The sequence below is a fragment of the Rhamphochromis sp. 'chilingali' genome, assembly GCF_963969265.1.
Source record: "Rhamphochromis sp. 'chilingali' genome assembly, chromosome: 20".
Taxonomy (NCBI): Eukaryota; Metazoa; Chordata; class Actinopteri; order Cichliformes; family Cichlidae; genus Rhamphochromis; species Rhamphochromis sp. 'chilingali'.
In genome coordinates, this window is record NC_137947.1 from 11096189 (window position 1) to 11121293 (window position 25105).

Genomic DNA, 25105 nt, shown 5'->3' on the forward strand with positions numbered 1-25105 from the left:
CTCTTTCGTTAGACTATGACACCGTCTCCCATAACCTGTTGTGCCTTACAGAGGTCAGGGGTTGTACAATAGATGAGCGACTAGTTTTTAATCTTGAAGAGGGTCACTGTGACTGAAAAAATTAAGCTGTGTTTATCTGTTAGCTTGTGGTCTTTGAATTAGACATACTGAACTGTAAAGGTTGTACTCACAGAGCAGCAAACTAACTTGTGCATTTGTGCAGAGGATCTAAAATCAATGTGCCTGAGTCAAGTAGTGTGAACGACACAGACAAACAAACTCAATTATTATTACTTTGAAATGAAGAGAGCTGAAACACTGCTCTATAGCAGATTGTCAGCTCTTTTGGTAATGGCATATACTGTCATGGTCCTGGGTCATTTTGACCCAGTGTTCTTAGTTTTTCTGTAGTTTTGTATTTTGTTTCTTATGTCCATTGGATTGTTTGGTTTGGTATTTGGATTCCCCCTGTGTCCATGTTTTTATTGTGGTGTTTGCTCTGGTACCGTGTTCCCATCCTATGTGTTCTGTGTTCTCCTCATCCCCTCGTATTCATCCTTCTTCTCTGCCTCTCTCTCTGCCTCTCTCTCTCCGTGCTCATCTCTGTGTACTGTGTTGTGTTTAAGGTCCACATCTTGGTGTCAGTATCGTCAGTTTCGTGTCCTCCCTGCTCGGCCATGAGTAATTGTCTTCAGCTGTGTTCCCCGTGTGTTCCCACTTCCCTCGTTACCTTCTGTGTATTTATGTCAGAGTGTCCCTTTGTTCTGTGTTGCGTCGTCCCTCTAGGTTGTGTGCATTTTCCGTGTCTTCCCAGCGCCTCAGCTTTTAGTTGCTCCCAGTATAGTTTTGTATGACTTCTTATGTTCCTGTTAATAAAGACCGGCCTTTGAGTTCATCCCCGTGTGTCTAGAGCCGTGCATTTGGGTCCTCTCTTGCCTTCACACAGCCGCTGCCTGACATATACTGTCTACTCTTTAGCTCTTAGCAAGGCTGGCCCGAAGGGTTTTATAGTCAATAGCTCATTCTAATTGTTTGCACTTGGTAAGTTGTCTACAGTGGAAGCAAATGATCCTGAGATCAGCATCTAGCAAAGCCTTCCCTTATTAAAAATTAATAAAGTTACAATCTTTTTTTTCCATCGATACAATCACAACAGCTCGCACAGTTGTTGTTAATACAACCACATTGCTTGTTAGGCACGCTGCCTTTATGGTTACTCTGGCATGCGGGTAAAATAAAATCGCTTAAAAGTTCATACGTCTAAGTGTAATTGTCCCCATCAAGACAAAATCTTAATCAGTTCTGCTTGAAGTGAGGGCTTGAATAGGGCTTTATACTTCCAGATGCTTGCAGATGTGTCTTTACATGTAGCTTGTATTTGCTCTCCTCACCCTCCAAAAATAGCACTTCTTTTCACCCTGCATCTGGCAACAAACTTCTACAGCAGTTGAACGGTCAGCTGTGCTCATCTGCCAGTGCCGAGCAGATTGTGCTGCTTTCTATTGATTTAAGGAGAAATGCCATTACCTTTGGAGATATCCGTTTCTGTTTGTTTGCCTGTCTGTTTTTGTCTCCCTCTGGTATCTGCATGTTGTATACAACAGGTATTGACACTTTTTTTTTGTTTTCCTTTTTTATGTCTAGGCTTTCCCAATGAGCCTGCAGCTGACATTGCTTTGAAAACAGTAAAACGCTGGATCGAAGACAATCCTGATAAGGTAGGACACGCCTGCATGATTCATGTTGTCGATCTGAGGTCACTTCCTCATTTGTGAAGTAACCGCCTATTTCTCACGTTCGCCGATTTGCTGTGACCTGAGATGATTGGACCACAGCAGAAACACTGAACTCCAATTGTCATGCGTCTCTGTTTCAGACAGACATCTTATCCACCTGCCTTGCTTGGTCTGCATGCATATCAAATTAAAAGCCAGTCTGTGTCTAATCGGGTCTTAAATGGTCTGTTGACTGTTTAATTGGTCAGTGCTGGGACGAGCTGTCAAACCCAGAAGAACATAAACACATCAGATGGAATAATCTCAAATTGTTATTTGTTTTAGATAAATTATAATCACGCCTTCCAAGAACTGAAGGCTCAGATGCAGATCTGCTGCACTACCACATTTCTCTGGTCAAAAACACAAATTCACACGTTTATCTTAAACGAACGGTAAAATCTTGAAAGCAGACAATCATCTTCAATTTTTATCTGTTGCGTCTCTTGTCATTTGCAATGACCGTAATGCATCCATTTGCATTGTGCAGAGCTAAAATGTATGCCACATTTGCAAGAAAAATCTTTACCGCCAAGGTTATTTTACTCGCTGAGAAAAACACTGATATGCTCGCTGACAGAGCTCCTACTTCACGCTTTCAACACACTGTGGACTTGATGTCAGATAGGAACCGATTATCAAGTTGTAATCTTGTTTTGTGAAATTTTAAGTTCTTCACCCAGGGTGCTATCGCCTTTATAAAGTACTTTATTAATTGCTAATGTGTTAGTACTAATTAACAGGGTCAAAATCCATGAGACTGTTGTAAAATAATAACTCAGGAGATAGCTGCATGTGGCTTTTATGGTGGTGGTTTACATGCATCGTGACTTTCAAGTGATATTTAACAGATTAATATATATTTAGTCCACGATGATAAAAAAAAATTGTAGTTGTCAGGAGACTGTTTAAGACTTTGCAGAACATTTGCCAGCTTGTGAGTCAGTGAGTGATGCTAACCTTTGGGGGTCGTCTCTGTTTACTGTGGTACTGTTTATATCTGTCACTTTGGATTGAGGTGTTTTATAGAACTCACAGCTTGATGTGCTGCAGCATCCTTCAGCTGGTATTATGGATGTTCTCAACAAGCAGCCAAACGATACGGACTTGCTTGATTATTTTGCCGTTGTTGTGCACTTGCGCGCTGCCTGATGATTCCTGTAGCATGTAGTTGGGGAATCCATCAAGCCTCTGGCAGAAAGAAGATTTCCACCAGGTTATTGCTGACTGTAAATAACAAGCTAATGTTCAAAGCTGACTTTCGTAGTCGTGATGTTCCACATACAAGTTTGAAATGTTTTACAAGTGATGGAGGGGGCGTGAGAGACATCTGCGGAGGCTTCCCTTAGCAGTATTTGGCAAAACTGTGAGCACAGTCTGTAGATCTTCAACTCTAACTAAACCAAAAGTGATCTTTTAATAAGATCTGGGAGAATATAGCGATATATTTTACCCAGAAGCACAGCATAACATGGACGTGCACAGGAGGGCTTCCTTGCAGATTCAGATTCATTCACGGTTGCCTGCCGTTTTGTTAATCATCGTGTACCACAAAGAAGGATGCATGATGTGATTATGTTTTTTTTATTTTGTTTGTTTGAAGAGCTCAGGAAGAATCCAAATACATGTCTAATAGAATTCTCAATGCTCAAAGGAAAAGCATGTGAGCGTTTTGAAGTGCAGTAAATCTTAAGATGAATACCTCTTTCTATGTTTAGAAAAGCAATTTATCACTGTAACATTTACTCAATAGACACACCCAGTGTTGGCATGATTGATAATTGACATGATTCAGTTTTTAGGTGCTGTCAACTCGAAAATTGTGAATGGGCAGTTGTTTACCATGCGTAAAGACATTTTCAATCAAAGTCTTGAAAGTACAGTATTCTACAAGTTTGGCTTTCTCAGTTTCGCTTCAAAGGCAATCCAGAGGTTGTGTGCAAAGTTGCATGCGATGCCGGCTCATCTCCAGCTCTGTACGCTCAGTCTGTGTTGTAGGCGTCTACAGAATCAAGTCATCTCGGGGCCATGTTTTGTAGAAGATACCGTGTGGCTGAATTTTAGCACAGTGGGTTGGCTGAGTGTCTAACGTGGCCAGGGTAAAAGTGTAGACAGCAACCAGTTTATAGGCATTCGAATCTGGCAGGTTTTAGTCACAAGCAGCTATTGATCTGTAATTGTCCACATAGAAGTCTGAGAAGACAGTAACGTCAGGTGGCAGAAGACTTTGTGTGTGTACGGTGTGTGTGTATGTTTGGGTGTGTGCAGGGCTTGATGGGAAGATAGAATGAAAAGAAAACAAAGAACGGGACACTGTGTGATTGATTAACAGAAAGTTTATCTACCGGGCCAGCAAAGTGTAGCCCTAATGCACTCAGCCACACACAAAGGCCCCAATTCGAGATTGAAACTCACTCTTGAAAGCACCTAGACTTCCATTGTGGAGGAATAAACAGCCTCAATGTGGTCAGGGAGAACAGATCCTTTAATCTAGAGATACTTGAGTGCTGAACTGATTCTTTAGATCATAACAGATGAAAGAATAAGGGGCTCAGTCCCTGCTTCCCCATATATTCCATGTGAATTAATGAAACAGAATTTGTATTTGTAAACAACAGACCATAAAGCTCTAATGACTTCAAAAAGTACATAAGGGTCCAAGGCAGTGACATCCTAGAGACCCACTCCTCCATATGGCCTTTGAGCGGTTTCCCCCCGGCTCACAGCAGACATGCCTCTCCACTCATCTGGCTTTGGTTTATTTCTCATTTTCAGATCTAATTTGGTTTAATTCAGGCTTACATAGGTTTAATCTGCAGATGAAAAATGCGGTCTGACACTTTATTTGGCTGCCACGGATGTGCTCTGGATAGCCAAGCTTTTTAATGAAGCGTTTCGAGGGCCCCGCAGCCCAGCATTACTGACATAGTCTGAACACTTGAGACAGATTGAGAGTCTGTAATAAGCTCTGCTGCACTGTGCTGCTCAGGACAGAATTGATGTGTAGAGATTTCACCTTTCAACATTACTCTGGTTTGGGCTTTAGTATTAAGCACTCCACTGTGCCAATGATGCTCCCAAAACAGGTGTTTACATCCTATTTCCTGTTCTGTCAATGATCTGTTTACCTTAGTAGCATTTGTCATTTAAGACACCTGATAATAAATTCCATCTCAAGCTAAGGCTGTAGACTCTGTGACAAATGTCAAGTGTCTGTTACGAATAAATGCAATATTTTGTATGCTTTGTATGGTTGTGGTTTTCTGCGTGAATGCGTATCAGCTTAGGAGCCTGTCTGGGTTTTGGCAGATGGAGCTGCAACATGTCAACTTTGAGGCGTTCATTGTCATTCGGTTGAATAAGATGGATGGTTGCTGTTACGATGGCTATATTGTGTGGTTCGTATTTAGAAAATCTAAACGTTGCGACCATTTTTATCTGGCATGCTGGGTAAGCAGACAGTATATTAAATATATGGTGCTTGCTTGTTGTCTCCTATACGTGACAGTTATGATGGTAATGAATTCCCCAAAAGAGAGACCAAAAAAATCTAGACAGAGTTTTCGTTCCATTAGCCTCATCCAGTCAGCTTTTTTTTTTTTTAAATATCAGAGAAGATCCATTTTATTCGACTTTCTAAAAGGCTGAAACAGGGGAACAGATTTAAAATAAATGATCGCTTTATCGGTTGTGAGAAATTTGAGCTTTTTTATAATAAGATAATACCAACTTCTTTATCAAAATCACCGATATCAATAAGCTTTCATTCAGTGTGTGAAAGACAGGCTGAATAATGATGTTAGTGTTGTTTGTGTCTACATGTATGTGTATATATTAGTCTTGTTTACATATCATATAATGAAGGAAAAAATAGGCACATTATGGGCCTCGATATCCATTTGAATAAGAGCCAAAGAAAATACAGCAGAAACAGTCATTTCAGCTTCAAGTTATGAACAAAGCCCTTTATGAGAAAATACTTTGAGACCCAAGAGCAATTGAAGCAAAAGCTGCTACTAAGTGGGGTGGTACTTGAGCTCTATGTTGCTGCATTGCCTCTTCATGGTGTTTTTTTATTGTCTGGTATCCAGTGAAAACTCTTTGCCAAATGATGCATCTGTAGTCGATGGTGATTTGCTCAAATTTGCTCCCTGCATGCCTTGAGGATGCTGATGTGCCACTGGTGGGCTGTGCAACTGGCATAGTGTTCAAAGCCAGCGTGGTCTTTTGAAGTCAGCGTCTAGCCCCTTTGAATTGTTTGCTGTGACTGGGAGCATCAGGGAGACACGGCCTGATCAGAAGAACATGCCTAACCACTCAATTCTGCATCCACATGATATACTGTCTCGTGTGTATGGAGGAGCTCAGCTTGACCTCCGAGAAAAGCATTCCTCCTCTATGCGTGTCTGTCAAACACCTGCAGATTTTCCCGGGAAAATGCTTTAGAGTAAGTATATGAATGCCTTAATAGTTTTCTCTCTGAGAGAATTACTTTACTGGCACCAGTGCTAATGCATACCATGTAGTCTAATACATTAGTGGCAGCTATTTGGACCACGGCAGTAGAATGGATCTTTTATGGCTTTTATGATCTGACAATTTTATTATCTCACTCACTCTGGATAATATGGCGTGTGCCCTTTGATTCCCTTGACCTCAGGTTGGTGAAGTTATATACTCCTAGTTTCAGTGTTTAAATAGATTTAAGATGATACATTCAGTTTGTAAACCGACACTCTTCAAAGTTAATTTTTACATCTTTTGCTTTTAGCTCTGTTATCTGCAGAGCGAGCCGCAGCTTTGATAAAGTCCTCTCGCTGTCAGGGATTTTTAAAAAAAAGTTTATTATGAAGATCAAATGTTACTGTATTTTCAGTGTTTATCTAAACGGTTGCATGAAGCTCTTACCATCAGAGAGAAATCCTTTTTCTGCACGAATGAGGATTAAGCCTATCATCTTTATCTCTGCCCAAAGACCAAGGTGTTGCTTTACTCCTGGTAATTGCAGAATGATCACCTTAGTATCTGATGCAAGATGACTGAGAGTTTTCTGTACTGAGGGAGATTAATATTGAATTCTCCATTAATGTTCTGTCCCCACTTAGAGTCAAACGAATAATAAAAGAATAAATATAGCTCTACTCTACTCACAGAATTGATTGCATCTCACTCAGAAAGTAATGGATAAGCTGTTTGTGACGACTTAAGTACTTAAATCGCCGTGGCCGTTAATGCAGATTACAGAACTTATTAACAAGTAGCACCTTCTGCAATAATGCACACTTGTCTTTATGGGCTCTACCTATTTCTGAGGCTTAAAACAATGTTAACTCTTTATGCACGACTAGAAAGCCCTCAATGTTTTTGAAGTTGGAAACTGACGTCTTCCATAACCAGGTGCTCTTTTACACATGCACCGAGCCCACCAATAAACACAGCCCACTGCACTCTGACACATGGACAGTAAGATATGATGCCCTCTGAATTCAGCTCTTTCTGGTCCTGTAGATACTGTAGTGCCACTCCATGCTTACTGTGCTGGAACAAGCTATCTTAATGACATGCTAATTGATTTAGTGTAGCGCAGATAGCGGTAGGCTGGCACACCGTGATAAAGCAAGAGTGGGTCGAGCTATTGGTTCAGAGGAGGACAGGAGACTCATCAAAGTCCAAGTAGTTCATTCGCTCTATTTGAAGACAATTTTACACCACGGCGCCCCATGCTGAAGCATGGAGACCTTTACCGTGGAGGTGCTTTGTCTGTGTATGTGTGTTTGCAGTGTTAGGAGTAAGCCGGGTCGTGTACTGCAAATTCAGACGACAACAAAAACAACAACAACAAAATCGTCGGCTGTGTTGTCACAAGAATGCTCATTACAGACGATAATTACGTAGTCTATCTGTGACCTGCAGAAAAGGATGGGAAACACTGTGACTACTCCACTGTCCTCTCACTCACTAGTGCTGATACTGAGCCATGAAGTCTGGAACACACAAATAACCTTGCTTAGCATTGCTTCTGTAACGAAGTGTGCGCCGATACTGCAAAAGAAACTTGTAAACACTTGGTTATGAAGTGGATGTGGACAGTAAAGCATCCAACTTGTAAAACAGTTGCATGCATTTGCATTGTATATAGCAAGTCTGAATTCTTAAAATCAGATGTTAATGGAATACATATTATTTAAGCAGTTCATTATCTCCTGCAACTCAGTGTAAGTATATACAGTACGTTCACTATATTTGGGGGGCATCTATATATATGGAGGTGGTGCGGGCCGTCTGCCAGTTGGAAGGTTGTTGGCTTGATGTCTAACTATCCTTGGGCAAGACAAAGGACCAGTTGTCCAAAATACATTCATCACAGCATGAGTGTGGCTTGTAATTAAAAGGGCTTTGAGTGTTGGTTTAGTGTAGAAAAGCACAATTTAAATACCAGTTCATCTACCAATTATATTTGGAGGAGGAGCATGCAAATTTTAAAAGTTCTGAGATGTAGCAAGGCATAATAGTCCATGATTAAATATAGCAAACACACCTTGCTTTGATACAGTAAGCAACATCATTACCCAACTACCAGAAGAAGAGAAAGATGGCTGATTTGTACTCAGTAAGCTAATCAATTTCAGCAGCTTAACTGTTTGTAGTTATCAGGTTGGTATGCTTTCTTTTTTTCGTATTAGCATACTTATGTATTATGTTCTATAAACAAAAGCATTGTCTTAAAAACTATCATGAAAGAAATAAAAGACGCTGGACATTGGTTGCTTGCACCATGTGGCAACATGTGAGTTAATGTACTGCAGCATTTAGTCGAGGGTTCAGACGCTGAAAGGCAAGAGCTAAGCACCTAACAATGTTCAACCTTCTTGTTCAAATATTTGTAGCTGCATGAGTTCACTGCTCTTTCGCCATTCACAGCTAGTCATTATCCACCATCCCATCAACAAACACGCTCTCACTGTGAGTATTGGGGTCCAGTTCTACAGGCAGCTGTGTGTCCGTTTCTGTATGAGCATCACATAAGCAGGCCTTCCCAGTGCTACCGATGTTGTAGGATTGGGGCTCGGTTCAGGGAGGAGGGTGGAGACCACCACAGTGATTACTTTAGCTGTTGCTGTGTGATTGCACAGTCTCTGGCATGTGATTAGGGGGAATGGGCCATATCTCTCACCATCTCAAAGGGGGATCAAATCAGCCTCAAAGCCTGGCTTCAGGCGGTGGTGCATTTGAAAGTCAATGTTTTATTTCTAAGCATAAATTACTTGATCAGGGCACTTTTTAGCCCAAGGTTGTATTCTGAAATAAGGTTTGCCACATTTAGAGAGATGGCAGAAGATCTAATGATTGCATATGTCATGTCACACGCGTCCCCATCGAGTCTATAGGTATAACAGAATTTCAAACTGAATCAACTGGCCTCACAAATAGTTTGCCTGTGTCTCAGTCGCTTGTCTTTTCTGGTGGATTCTGTTAAATAAACCTACATTTAAATCTTTTGCAAAGCAGGAGTATACACAAGGATATTCAAGATAAGACTAACAAGGTAATTTTTTTCAGCAATGGCCAATTGATTCGGTTAAGCGGAAAAGGGTGTCGGTGCTCTTCAAAGTTGTGTTAAAGGTTGACAGCGTGATTTAGTTCGAGTCATGCTGAGTTCGGTGGAGCTAATCCCTACAGTAAGCTTTCTTTGGGCAGCAGAAAGAAGGAAAGATGGAGAAAGCTATGGGTAGATCATGATGCGATGATGTCGTGCCTTTGAATATTGAAATTATCCAGGTGTGTGACTGTTGTTGAACATCTCCATAGTGGGGATGGACAGAGAAATCTGTTTCTGTGGGTCCTCAACCAGCAAAGCAAGAGGAGTGGTGCATGCTGTAACTCGACAGGGCTACAGAAATCAGTCTCAGCAACATGGTACAGAATGGTAAAATAGGTGATAGATAGAGCGGGAAGCTGCGTGAAGGCTCTGGGACCACAATTTGGATGGTGGAAGATTTTATGTGCTCACTGTTCTTGTCAACAAAAATAAAAAATCCTAGATCTCAACATCCCATCTCACAGTTACCTGTTACGAAAAGTTTTACAACATTTTCTGTGAAATTTGTGATTTGTTTTGTGAATTGTGTGACTGCAGAGAAGTAAAAACAAAGGTTGATGAAGCTCCGTCACAGTGTGTTTATACAACATAAATATGCAAATGAGCAAATAATTAAGCAAAGCTGCCTATTTTTTTTATGTTTATAACAGCTTTGCATGTTAACAGTGCGACCCAAGCTTGAACCTTCTTCAGAGCTGTCTCCTCTTTGCCTTGTGCAACGTTCCTGGACCGGACACTATCCGCTGGCCTCCTGTATCCTCAGGCTGTCTAAAGTAATCAAAGGAGGGCAGCATTAATTGCTTGACCCTGGCAAGAAGCCAGGTGGTATGGGATGGGTCATCACCTGCCTAGGGAAAGGTTGCCCCTCATTTTTTTCATCGCCCATTCTTCCCCTCTTTCTTTCACTTCACCACCTGCCACAAGCAAACACCAGGAAGGTCTGGCTAGTTCTCTGTGGGGTACTGCAAAGTCACCCCAGCTAAACGCCCATCCTGTCTACCAAGCAACAGCCAACTATAAAAAGTAATAACCTTCCATCCAAAATAATAGTTAAAATTGGAATTGGGCATGCCCACTTTCCATGAACCTATTTCAGACAATGGCTCCAGTCCTATTACACAATGTCTGCCTCTGTACCCTGGCATAAACATCTTAGAGGGTGCTGTTCCAGGAAGGGTTGGGGTTTGTCTGACTTATGGCTGATGCATTCATCAAGCTCGTGCCAAGCCAATATCACACTGTCAGAAGGGAGCATTTGGCATTCTATCACCATGAGAGGCTGTGACAGAACAAGTCCTTTTCCATTACGCTCTCTCAGGGCAATCTCTGATATTGCCTTTCTGCTGCTCCATAATGCTGTTTATTTCAGTTGTTTGCACTGGTAGAATCCACTCGGCTTCTTTTCCCTTGCTCGGGCCTAATCAGTGTGAACCTCGTCGAATTTCGCTCTTGAAGAGTATAGAGCTCTCAAAATTGTTCTGTTGTGCCAACATTTTAATGTGGATTCTGAACTATATATCAGTTTTAAATAAGTAAAAAAGACTAAATTTGATCTGCAACGCCCATCTGTGCAGTTCAAGGCTGAGTATTCATTACTGTTTTTAACTGTCTAAACTCCTCTTTCTCATTTACTCGGCTGACAAAGGATCTTTTCCTTCCTCGTCACAGATGTAATAGAGAGCATTTGATGTGCCCAACCTTTTCCCATCACTGTATTCTCTATGTTTCCTATTTTTCATTCAGTGGAGGCTGTTAAGAAGCTGTCGTCCTGTAGAGTGGTCCCCAGTACACTCCTGTGTTCTCCTCGCCTGAAGCACTGAATTACTATTTATGTGCTGAACTTTGACAGTACACCAGAGTCTGTCCCTGCTCAACCAGCATAACTAAAGCGGCGTAGCTATGAGGTTTTTTTTTTTACTTGTCTTCTGCTTTCATGACTTCCTCTTCGCTGAATAAAAGGTGGGCTGGAGTGGTTGTGGGGGGGTAGTGTGTGAAAGCATCCCATTGGACTCCTTAACAACGGATTTGGCTTGCACATGCTGCACAATCAAGACAGAAATCTCTGCTTTGATTCACCTTCAGCTTTCTCCTAATGCATTGTTTATTACCGATGTCCAACACGAGCATGTTTCTGCAACAAATAAATTAGGTTTGCAGCTACTTTTTTAATCACTCCTAACAGTCTCTCCTGACTGCTGAAATGAAAATGTACCTCTTCGTGAAGTCATCGGATTAGATTTGTTCACAGTTAGGGGATGAAAAGCACACTCACTTGGTAATGTGAACACCACAGACAGAGTTTTTCATAAAAGCTTTGATGGACATCAAATCTAATCTGGAGGATACAGAGCCAAAGTATTCTAGCAAATCTGGTACAATTTTCTGCCTTTGATGCGCAGTAATTCTACTTTCTCATCCGAAGAGGGCAAACCTCAAACTGAGCAGACGAGATTTTCTCAGAGAATGAGGTTATGCTGCAGACATTCATTCTCCAATGGGAACTCTATTGATTATCTTGCATATCTGTCTGGCTATGAGATTTCTCAGCACTTTCATGCCAGAGTTTTCTGTCAGATATCTGTCCTTCCTCGTAGAAAATTCAGTGTTATAAAAGCGTTGTAAGTTAAATGTCGAATCTCTTTTCTTCGGTGCTGAGACAGACTGCTGCTACATTGCACGGTCACTTTTTAGCTAGCTGCTGTAAAAATTGTTTGAAATGTTACAAAAATAAAAAGCCGATGATGGGTTTTTTTACACTGCAGCATTAAAGGCAGTAAAAGAATCACTGAGAAATCCATATAGCGTATATGTGTTACATTACATCAAAGGGGCGAACCTTTAAATTATGTTTGACAATGAATTCCTTTACATACACCCAGCAGATTTTGTAAAAATGCTTCTTTTTTAACTTTTAAAGAGGTTTTTTTGTTGTTGTTTTTTTACTTTTAAAGAATGTAAGTAACATTTTGGTCCGTTGGGAAATGCTACAGGCAGTAACAAGCTTTAGATGAAACGGATTCATGGTGACAAACAATATATATATAATCTACTGAGTAACATGTAATAATGAGGTCTCTGAGTATGCTGATAATGATATCAATTATACTGAGAACTGAAATTGTTAATAATTAGAAGTGTCTGTAGTACTCATAGTCAGCCGGTAAAAAAGCCTGTTATCAAGCTGATATGTTGATACCTACATTATATTGTGACAAATATCAGTGTGGGGTGTTAAGTGTTATCAGCCGGGTGCCCGTGTCTAATATTGTTGCTTAAGTGCAGCGAAGATTCTTATCAGCACCTGTGCTGTTGTTTGGGAACTGAGCTTATATCAGAGATAGTCAGGCAAAAGGTCTGAATGGTGTAGTTCAAAGCATTACAGGCATTAAATGTGCTGTCACATTCACAGCCAAGCTCTTATACTGAGACGCTGTCCTCTCTTCCTGTATATCATTAAACAAGACTGGGCGTCCGTCTCTCACACATCCTCTTTGCATCTAATATCCTCTGATGTTTTCATAGCACACTGTTTATATAACACTGGCTCCAGACTGTAGAAAACAATTTACACAAGCCTCATTTTAAAAAAAGAAAAACTACAAACTGCAAAATAATTACCCACTTTGTGTTTGCCGCTGTTGAGGCAAACTGAATGACATTAAAGTACGAGCACCGGGTAGCTTTAGCACAGCCACTTTTCATCCTCTTCTGACAGAGAGACTGAGGGGGATCTCTAGAAGGCTTTGAGGTTTTTTTGTGCTGTTTGAGTCCTCTCAACATGACCTGATCAGACCCCATTCATGCTCTCTCCCTTCATCAGCCAGAGGTTGGACCGTACCCAGATTGAGCCTGTCTCATAATCACAGAGACTTCAGGGATACTATTGTCTAAACATGCTGCCAACAGAGGGCTCATTGGCTGCTCGTGATTTGGTTTTAGCAGCGAGAAGTTTTTTTCTTTCTCTTTTAATGGCGCTAACAAAGACGTCATTCAGGATTAGGTGTAAGTATAGCCTTTACCTGAATGTACAGTATGTTCGTGCACATATGCATAATTATATACAATCCAGCCAGCTGTATTGCATTATACGACATTCATCGACATCGTACTGCAATACGAGCCGATTCTAAAATGGTCCAAGCATAGTGCAGCATCAATTTGAGTCATACCAACAAATCGTTTTTTGTTGTTGTGTTTTTTTCTCTTTTTTCGGGGTGATACTGAGCCTGTGCATCGTAGGCCTGCGAGGGCTGCAGCTGACAGCTTTGTGGTTTCTTCTGACAAAGGAGACTTATTTATGTCTCTCATCCTCTGTGCAGCCTCTCTGAAGGCCCATGCTACAAACCACAGAGGCTGCACAGCTCTTGACAGAGTATCTCACTACAAAGCCCTCACACTCATTTTTGACTGGCAGCAGCCAACCTTCAATTTCCCTGTCTCTATTGCCATGAAATCTGGCTCTTAGCAGGTTCTTGACATGTTTGATGTCTGGATTTTATGGTTGTGTTATGACTCTGCAACTAATCGGTGCCCTTGGATTTAGTAACGGCTCTCTGGATCATCGGGAGGGGGGGTTTCCTTTAATTTGACATTATATATTTTTCTTTATTTTTGTTCACTTCAAAGGTTTGACTTTAAAGCAAGGGCACCGCATGATTTTACTTTTGTAGAGTCAGTAAGTATTGCCAGGTTTATTCTAATATTTGATAAATTATTTCATATTCCAGTAATAAATGAGTCAAAAAGGCTCCTAGACGACACACTGAATGACTTAAGTGTAATAAAATTTGTCTCACCACCATACCTCAGTCTACCATTCATCTTGGGGTTGCAATTCCAGGAGGAGTTTTGAGAAGAAAATTAAAAAGAAAATTAAAAGAATTTCAATTAAGTGATTTGCTGAATTGGAGGGAAAACGTCAGTGATGTGGAAAAGGCTTTTAATCTTGGTGAGCCACCTCTTGTTCCATTAAGCTCATATGCCCTGCTTATCTCACTAATCATTCTTTCCAATGCCAGCAGTCTTGGCGATTTTTAATGAACCCATTATGTCCTGATTCAGTCCACCAGCACTGGCAGGCACACCGCACGCTCATGAAGTGGGCTGGAAACAATCAAAGTACAATCAGGCTCTTGGAATGATGCTATGGCCCTGTTAGAGATGGATCAACAGTAGAGCAGAGCGAGGCAGATATATCATTTGGCCTGTCACAGACATATATCAGTATCGGTGAAGTTTTATGTGCCTATAAGAGTTTGTGTTTTTTCTGCCTGCTGGAGGAAGAATGGCCTCAGAGTCGAACTGTTTACATCATTACAACGTTGCTACTTGACGACTGACACTTCCAGAGAGGCTGCGGTGCATCATCTCTGTGAGAGAAACTCCTACCACCCTTAACTATATAACAACAGTTTAATGTGTCATAGATATGAGCAGGAGATATGAGGAGTCCCGTACTGTAGATGATGATGATGATGAATAAATGGTATAAATGGACAGCCTTTGTCCAGCGTTACTGCTCTTTTTGAATTATTTTTTAATTCCAGGACTCTTTTCAGACTTTACTGTTCACAATTCTGTTTATTTATCTCGTACTGGCCTCAGTCTAAAACTAGCAGTTTTGGCCTATCTCTCTTAAAGGCCAGCAGCCAGCTTTCTTCTGCCTAACCCGCAAACAGAAGATTTGAACAGGAGGTGAGTGGGACTGCTGTGCTCACAGCCAGAGCTGTTTTCCCCGAACATATTGAGAACATTCCCTTTCTTTGACACCATTCAGATCCAAGAGTGGAAATAACTAAATAAATAATAAATCTGAGTATTTAGAGCGGGGCTTACTTAGGGATTATTTGTACATAAGCTAACCTTGTTATTTGAAACTTTGACTATGTATAGTATGAAAATCCATTATTGCAACAGTATATATCCATCCTCTCATGCAAGAGGTGGGGTATACTCTCTACAATCTGTGCAGGGGACACGCAAAGAAACAAACAACCATTCACACCTTTGGCCAGTTTTAACTGGTTAATCTATCACGCATGTCTCTGGACTCTTGGAGGGAACCCATGCAGGCAGAAAGGCACCAACACACCACTCTACTTCCCTAGTAATACAGATAAGAAAGAAAATATTGAGAAACATCATATGACTACTTTAATAATGCCCTTTTCTGTGCAGTCTAAACTACTGATTTTATCTTGTGTTGTGTGCTCCCGTGTGGGACACACAATGCTTCAGCCATCCATCTGCATTACAACATCTAAAGATACATTGTGTTTAGATTTTCCAAGTCTTGTCTCACCGGACAGCTCGTGTGGTAAATGTCCTTTTTCTTTATGTTGTTTGGATGCGGATTTGACATGTTTGCTCTGATTTGTATATGTCAAACTTAAAAGGCTTTGGATGACACACACGCAGGGCCACTCAGCTGTTTGCTGTGTGTGTTGGCTTAAATCTCAATAAATATTTTCACGTTTTATTAAAATACGGTTTTATTCAGGTTTTCCAGGGGTTGGCTTACAGGAAGTCTCGTCACTTCTCACTCCTCGTTTCTCCAGAAGCTATTTTAATCACAGAGTCTGTATATAACTGCATGCATAATGTGTAGATACAGGTTTCTGACACATCTTGAACAATACCTTTATGTTGTTGCTTATGAAACAGAGTAGTCTGGGCCTTGTTCCATATTATGTAAGCTGTAAAATATTTAACCATAATTTGAAAGGCCATAAAATCTGAGAAATGGGCTTTGCTTAAATATTAACAAGCATTGTCAATACTGTTAGAATTTTAATTCCATGAGTTTCATGCTTAATAAATATTCAGGTTTTAAGTAACAAAAAAACATCTATAGCTACACCCAAATTTGTTATTTTGCTAGTAAAGTCATGAATCAAATTGCAATTAAAAGTGTGGCGTCTGTTGTGTGCCAATAGAAAAAGTACCAAAAGTTTGGTCCAATTTTTAGGTTCCATTACTAATTGGGAAAAGCCAGACATTTGGAAAATATATATCATCATCAAGTGTCCTTCAATGTAAAATAAATGGAAATGTTAGGCTTCAGAATATATATTTTACCCTTTAGGTTTGGAGAAGTGATGCTAATTTACGGCTCCTGTTCGACACAAACACCCTCTTTTCCTTTTCGAATCAAAGGGCTCGAGACCATATTACACTGGATAATTTATTTGTTGATGCAAAAATTAGGTCTGATAAAGCCTCTAATTGCTACAAATGTTTAAAAGTAATTGCGTGTACAGTGGTGCACTGAAATCGTTATTTGCTGTACCACCGATATGGTTTCCAAGTTGATAGAGTGTGTTGCTGTGCCCTTTGTCATTATGCACGCTACCCAATCGATTCTCCACTATCCCATCCAATCGGGTAACTTGACTTTTATTCATAATTAAAGCTATCTAGATGCAAATCAGGGAAAGTCAGAGGGCATCTTGTGCTATATGCATATCAAGCCTTACTATCCAAAGATACTTGGACAATTTATTATTTTTATTTATTTATCTAAAGTAATGAAATATGCACATTTCCATGTGCATTAAAGCTCATTTACCTCATTGTTGAGAGATCAATCAATTATAAGTCATTAAGACTGACTGTAAATCGTAAATGTTAATGTGATTACTTGTTTGTGTTAATGTTATGGTTTTCCTCCCCATTTCCATATTAACTTCTGTTCTTTGTCAGTGACTTTCTCTGTGCTAATAGCGCTGTCCCCATTAATCAACCCACGGATAAATATTATAGGTGTTAACTATGTTTTGACCCCTCTCTTGTGTCTCAGAATGACAATTTACCCCATCAGCCCTACATCACTTAATATGCAGGAAAAACTTTTGAATTGGAGACAAAATATTGTTGCATTTTCCTGTGCCAACCTTAATTACGTGTGATGTGTCTGAAAAAAGGAATATACCAATACATCTCAGTAGAGGCTCCCAAGGTTTTCATTTCCCCCATGCAAGGGAAGCTGTAATATCAGCTTTAGCCATCTTTCAAAGGCTGACATATTTGAGCTCAAATAGAACAGGTCTATCGGTGAACAGATAGGTAATGTTAACATGATATGAATATGATGACATTTTTAAAAAGATACATAATGCATTTTTGCTCGCAGCAGAGCTCACATCATTCGTTTAGAGATGAAAGATTGTGCAGCGCACTGGGGGGAAAAAAAGGGAAGAAAACCCACCAAGCAGCCTAGTGTGATTGGCAAGTAATAACCCCACATGTCAAATCACACAGTTGTGTCAATCCCAAATGTGACTGATTATTTTGACGTGTGCATCTTTTTTTTTTCCCCCTCACTGTTTCAGGCTGAGAATTTTCTGCCTGTCTAATGGGTAATAAGGCATGCTATACGTTCCAGCTTTTCAAATGCCAGCTCATTTCAGTGTATTTTTCTCACATAAAATCACATGCCTTTTCGGTTACGGTACTTGACACCATGTGAAGCGACAGCCTCATTTTCAGCTTCCACGTGTGAAAATCGATGTACGCTTAACAAACATGTCGAAGACAGACAGTTTACAGCAAAGCTACACCGGTCGCATATCAGAATATCAGTTAGGAGGCTCACTTACCATATTTTTAAACTTTAATTTGATACTTTAATATTTTTATTTGAAAGTTAATCTGGTAATGAAGAGAAAATAATTGATTTTCTTGCGCAGGATCTAATAATGCTGTCAGGGGAACAGAAACCTGGAACCTTGGAAACCTTTCCACTATTCAGAGTTTATTGTGAGATCTCTATCTTGTGCCTGCGCGCGTGTGTTTTTATGCTCGTGCTTGACTTATCAAGTGTTTATTATCTGTGGTATCCATATTAATTTTCGCTAGCTGTTATTGCAGCTCATTTGAGATTGATTTTGTGGCAGGAGAGAAGGTGCAGGAGGCAGTTCGTGCACGTGTGTGTGTTTGGAAGTGTAACTAACAGCAAATTCTGTCTGCTCACAACACACACATCATTAGAAGCATCCAAACAGCGCAACACGAGCGCAATAAAGATAGTCATTAAGAGTGAGACTTGAATGGATTAATGAAGCGTTTTCGTTGCCGTTGAGGTATTCTAATTATTGTGTCGCTTTGAAACCTGTCCTCGCTCAAAACGTTTTTCACGTGCATGAGCGTGTGCACTAAACCACAGTTGACAAGGTAACAAGGAAATATGCTCAAGGAGGCAAAGAATGCAGCTCTCCTCTTTTAGTCATTTTAAAAAACAGTGTGTGCTTCTCACAAGTTGATTTCTGTCGGCGCACATCGATGTTTTCACCGCCCTGCAAAGCTAGGGTGAAGGAATGTTTTAAGGAATGACCTGAGATGAATTGCTATGAGGGCTTGAATTAACAAGGCAAAGGTTAATGTTATTGTAATTATCAGTGTGGAGTCTTACGGGAGATGATTTCCTCATCACTGAAGAGCCCGTGTGATCACATCTAATGCATTAGACTAATAATTAGATTCGAACACCGCCTTTTTCATACTTTATTAATACCAGAGCCGCCCAGTTTGTCATTGCTATGCCTATTTCAGGGGTTAAAGATGTCAGCGACCAGCTAAATGAGAATTGAGTAATGACAGACACGTCAACACAGTTACATCAACCAATGCGTTTGGAAGCACACTGCTTACTTAACAGTGTCCCCGCAGCTTGTTGAGTCACATGCAATTATCATGCATGGTTTCTCTCATCAGGCCAAGGTGTCGAGGTGTAAAAATGGCCTTGGATGAGTCACAGCAGTGCACTGGAGGCTTTCATTTACCCCAAAGGGAGATGAGGAGGAATTAGAATGACTGTCCAACATAATACATAATCTTGCCCTTCCAGTGTGTATAGTTTAGGGACAAACCTGACTCACATTGAGGAATATATTTGGTGGTATTCAACACTGCAGAGAATGTATGGCAGAGATGTTATTTGAGAGTTAGCGGCTCTTTTGTCAGGCAGAAACTCTACTGGCACAGTTATATCAGTCTCAGGATAAGAGTGCAACTGGTCACTCAGGCACTACTCTGTCTGCTGATGACTACTCCCAGATGTGCATTATGTGTTCGACAGAGTTGCGCTGTCAGGGAGAGAAACCCCAACTGGATGGCTTGCAGTGTGTTGCAGCAGATGCCCAGACTGGTGCGTCCATCATTGCCTCTTCCCCCCATAGGCAATTTAAAATGCAGAGTCTGCAGAAAAAAGAAAAAAAAAACAGCCGTGCTGTGATTCAGACAGAAACTGTGATGAATGAGGGCTGGGGGCTAAGACCTCAATAGTGACCAAGACCAGAGACATTGCTCTGGACCTGCTGCTGGGATTCAGGGAACTGTCTAAAAAATGCATGAAATGTATGCACGCACATGTGGTCCAGTGCACGCGTGTGTTCTTGTATCTGTGCTTGTAAACTCTAATCAGGATGTCATTTACATGTGATGGAGTGTCAGAAACGTGTCGTAATGTTTGCTATTAACAAGCCTATTAACAGACGTCTGCAGTGAATATATCAGTGCAGTAGCTCGGAGCAGTTTCTGTTAGGCGGAATTTATTGGTTCATGAATCAGTGGAGGTGGTACACTATAGTGAAAATAATCTCATACACTGTTTTAATTTGCATCATGCTGGGATTTGTCACTGTTACAGATGATGCCATGTGAAACCACCAGAGCCTTGTTAGGTGGAGCTGTGTGAGAGCTGACACAATTTGCATTATGCAGAGCATGCTCCATAAGTGTTTGTTAGCTCTTGTCACTCCACGAGGGTCCGAGGTGTTCTCCCACAGTGCACACAGTGTTCCCCATGAGGAGCCTCCACCAAGGCCTGCTGTGGTCTGGTAGAGGAAATAATCAAGTCCCTTACTTTTTCTGCTCCTCTACAACATCACTAAAATGCCCAACATGGTTACGCATTGGTGCCAGTCGGATATTTGGAGACTATATTGTATGTGCCGTAGCCAATCACAAGGAAGCATTGTCAGAAATCTGTGTAGAAACTGCTACTGCTAGCATCTTTATTTCAACACTTAGTCTCAGTTCACTGCAAAGATGCTGTCATCTGCAGCCATTGTCTTTGCTTGTGTTTGCTTATGTGTGCATTTCTCACTTTTGATGTTTTTTTTCCTACTTTTTTCTTGTCGGGGTGAAATGTGTTGTTGTTTGTTTCAACCAGTCTGTATTCTATAGTACTGTGCAAAATGTATTTGTATGGAAGACATGGAAAATGTGTAGTAGGTGCAGCAATTTATGGAACATACAGTATATGAGGCACAAAACCCCATTCTGATTAGTTTAGGCAAGCTTTTAGCTGCACATAAAGTCATCGTGTTTGGGTTTGGCACTGCATTTAAGTATCTCTTTGTTGCTCACCAAGGTGGGACTATAAATTCTGGTGGATGTGGACAAGTGCTCATGGGTGAATCCTGTAGTTATACTTCCCTGCTCATAAGAAGTCATTTTCACTTTCTCATTACAAGAAAACTGAAGCGAATTGCAAAAGGTAATTGTTTTTGGTCTTTTTATCGTTCTTCCTGAATGGAAAGAAAAAATGAAAAGGAAAGGCACTGCATTAACCAATCACTATTTTCTACTTGAGTCCCTGCAATAGCATGAAATTACCAGCCTTCGGTGTTCAACAGTCCTCAGCAGTGCTCAAAGACAAAGCAGTGATGGAAGATAGAGCCGATGGAGCTCAATCTGTCAGTGAAAGCTGTGTGATTAACCAATCCCTGCTTCTCATTAACATGACCCTTGAAGTCAGCAGTGGCCATGGGGCTCATTAGACCTAAGTTATTCTCAAGACTGTGACAGAAGGCGCTGCCTCTATCATGCTATGTATCTAGCCATTCACACCATCTTCTGCTCCACCTGTTCACACGGTTGCCCATAGCAGGAACATATGCCGAATCACATCCCTGCAAATTTGGTGAGAAACTGAACCAATCAGGAGGTGTGTGTGTGTGTGTGCGTGTGCGTGTGTGTGTACATCTTAGGTTGGTCCTTTTTTGTACCATGACGCTTTCCCACTCAGTTGGACTAAATTAAAACTGGGGCCAAGCTGGTGTGCCCTCCTTGTAGTGACTCACAATTGATAGTCATAATTACAACGACTAGAAATCAATTAGGGCAAGTGAAAGTGATTTGTTGCTACCTTTGCCTGGCTAATTGCATTGTTAAAAGGCAAAGATCCAGCCAATATAAGCATTAACCCGCCTTTGAGGAGAATCTATACTACTGTCAGAGGAAATAAGTTAAAGCAAACATGTTTTTCATCAGTAGCGTTGAATCAGCCTTGTGAGGACTCTCAGAGGAGTTAGGAACATCATTACTACTCATTTATTATTCGTATAACCTCGTGCTTATTGTGAAAATAATAATAATAATAATTGGTATTATTATTATTATAACATTTAGACAGCTCCACATTTAGACAGCTGTTAGGACATCATTAGGATCATTCAATATTTCCACATAAGTCCAGAGATTTGTTGAAGGCCTGTACAATTTTGATGCGCTTGAAAGACGATATTTGAGACGACTACTTTTATTCTTCAACATTGCCTGAACTCTCTTAGATAAGCTTTGCTGTCATTTCTTTAAGTAGTCTTTAGGAATAATTTTCCAGGCTTCTTGAAGGAGATTCAAAGCTCTTCTTTGGAGCTCGGCTTCCTTTTGTTCTGTTCTCTGTCAAGATGATCCCACATTGTTTCAGTCATGTTGAGGTCCAGGCTCTGGGGAGGCCAGTCCATGGCTGATAGTGTTTGGCTCTGAGCTTTTCTATCCAGGCATGCTTTTGCTGCACTGGCAGTGTGTTTAGGATCATTGTAAATCTGTTACCAATCAGATACTTTGCAGATTATTAGAGAGTGGATCAAAATCCACTGATACTTTTCTGCCCTCATAACTATTAACAATGGGTTCCTCACAGCCACCCTTTAACTGAGACGTTTTCTGATGAAACATTAACAAACTGTGGATAAATACAGCTTTTATGTTTTTACAAATGCAGTGCAAGTCTGACTCAAGTAGTGGAGATTCTCAATGACTATCCTTACGACACTTCTATTCAGTTTTTCAATTACATAAAGCAGAATAATCCTGCATGCACTTGAGCTGGCATGGTGTTTCTCATGTTTGTGTAAAACCTGTTACCCCAGAGTATCTTGTGATGTCAGGAATGCTTAATTTTCTCAGGCATTCTCCATCTTTAAGTGGTCTATAAATTTTCACTTGTGTAGAGGTCAGGTGAGTGTGGAGGAAAGTCAGTAACAGCTAACACTTCTTTGCTCTTAAGTAGTTCCTGCAAAGCTTGGGGGTGTATTTCGAGTTATTATCCTGCTGCTGTCTGAATCCTTCTCCACAAAGATGTCCAAGTTAGAGAACGCAAACTATTCCCACCACCGTGTTTCACAGTGGGTGTGATAGACCGCAGTATCATTCTTTCTTAAATGCACGTTTCTGTTACTGCAGGAAATGGGCCTTTTTTCTCATCCACTGAGAAGCAATGTTTTATCCCTCTCCAGAAATTAGGGGTTGTTTCACCTCGTGAGAAGTGGTTTTGAGACTAGTATTCATCCTGTTGAGAAGACAACCAGACAGCTTTTTATTGACCCCACTTTTTCTAATTGGGTATTGCTTTCTTCATTGAGCAAATTCTGTGTTTCTGATGAAGTTGTTTATCTATCACTCAGAGAGAAAAGCTTGATGTATCGATCTTCTGATAGTGTGACCACTTTTGGTCTGCCTGATCAGGCTTTCGATATAAATTACCCAGTTTCTGTAAAGAGTTTAAGAGTGCCGTGCACTTCCCTCCTCGAAACCTTCAGTCTAGCTAAGATTTGATGCCGAATAAGCCCCTCTTTGCCTTGAATAATAATATGTCTTCTGACTCTCTAAGTTTTCACTCTCAGTTCTGAAGTCATGTCTCCTGGTATTGCAGTGCTAGTAAAGACAGCGATGTTCTCCTCTGAACCTCACACACAGCTGCAATTATAACATTTTAAAAAGGGTTTGCAAAATGTGATAAAAAAATCATCTGTCTCTTTAAAGAATCAGACCTTTTATATAAAGAACATCCCGCATTAAAGTGGCCAGTATAACAAAGATGTTCAGCTGCTGATCGGAAATTCCAAATACCTCCAGGTTCAGATTAAAATGTGATCCCACTGTATGTTCTTCCTGCTGAATTACGTCATCAACCAGCCTTGGCCTTTTTCACTAGTCTTGAACATCCTCTGTCTGCATCTTGCAGGGGAAAAAAGAAGCCTTGAAGCAATGCTGTTTCTAATTGGGCAACTAATCAAATGTCACTGTGGAAATTCACAAAGAGCTGGATTGATTAAACTGTCCGGGACACAGGTGAGACTGAGATAAAGGGAGGATGGCTAGCTTGACAGCAAAAGCTGCAGGCCTGCTCTTGTCATGTCCTTTACTGTTACTTTAACTTTCTCCAGGGCAGAATGCAGAAAAATAGTACTCAAGTGGTGAAGCCAAAACTCTCACCAAACCAGCCCTTGACATTTTTTTTTCTTGCACACCACTCAGTGGGCATTCGCGCCCACTCTATTTGCTATGTTTGCTTACTACAACGCTGTTTCCCAAAAAGTTGGGACACTGTGTCAGTTGTAAATAACAACAGACTGCAAAGATTTGCAGACCGTTTTAACCTCATGTTTAATTGTAAATAATTCAGTGGTAATGTACTGTTATTATGCTGTGATAAGAGCAACTAAAGACTGAGAAAGTGGAGCATCCTACAACTAATTAGGTTCATCACTGCTTTTCAAAAGAGACCCTCTGTGTGGTTTAGTTAGTGTACTTGGTATCAACAACTTGCGCATCTGACAAGAAACCACTAGTGCTGAAGGACAAAGATTTTGGAGCAACATATTTTTCCATCCAGGCAGCCAGCAAACACTTAGGAAACATCCAACAGCATGGCTCTGCATTAGCTAAAAAATGACTTTCTGCCTTTATTAATACTGCATAATAAGCGTCTTTTCATTAGCTCCCTGTTATATTTATATTCAAATTTAAAATCCTTCTCTGCACATACAAGTTCTTAGATAATCTTGGCCCCATCTTATCTTAAAGACCTTACAGTACCATATGGCCCCAATAGAGCACCTCGCTCTCAGACTGCAGGCTTACTTGTGGTTCCTAGGATATTTAAAATCAAATGGGAGGCAGAGCCTTCAGCTTTCAGGCCTCACGTCTGTGGACCCAGCTCCCAGCTTGGATTTGGGACACAGACACTTTCTCTACTTTTAGGATTAGGCTTAAAAGTTTCCTTTTAGATAAAGCATATAGTTAGGGCTGGATCCTTCTGTTTCCAATGACAATTGAATTGAATTGATGCTAAACTGACATGAATCTAGTCCAGGCTGTAATGCACTAAATAAATTTGGTGCACTGTAGCATAAAGAAATGTGAACTGTTGAGCAGCTGAACTCTTATATCAAGAAAGAACGTAGTAACACTGGAACTACCAGACTGCAGCAGCTGGTTCCCTCAGGTCCCAAACACTTGAGTGGACGTGTTGCTGGCATTAAATATAAAATGAACAAATATTTTCCAAAAGAAACGCTGTCAACATCTGATATGTAGTATTTTCAGTACAAATATAGTTTTGAATGATCTGCAAATCAGCAGTTCTGTTTTTATTCACATATTACACAGCAGCCAAACTTTTCTGGGAACAGGCTCGTATTTGAACATCACTATCATTTTGAGG

At 40.6% G+C, this 25105-nt stretch overlaps 1 protein-coding gene across 3 annotated transcripts in view; it reads left to right on the forward strand.

The window, feature by feature from the left end:
- Positions 1-25105, forward strand: part of macrod2 (mono-ADP ribosylhydrolase 2) — a 424305-nt gene that overhangs the window by 334679 nt on the left and 64521 nt on the right. For all 3 annotated transcript variants that reach the window (XM_080868694.1, XM_080868695.1, XM_080868696.1), the window contains one exon: positions 1645-1718. In XM_080868694.1, coding sequence (XP_080724820.1) covers positions 1645-1718 — 74 coding nt within the window. The remainder of the gene's footprint in view (positions 1-1644; positions 1719-25105) is intronic.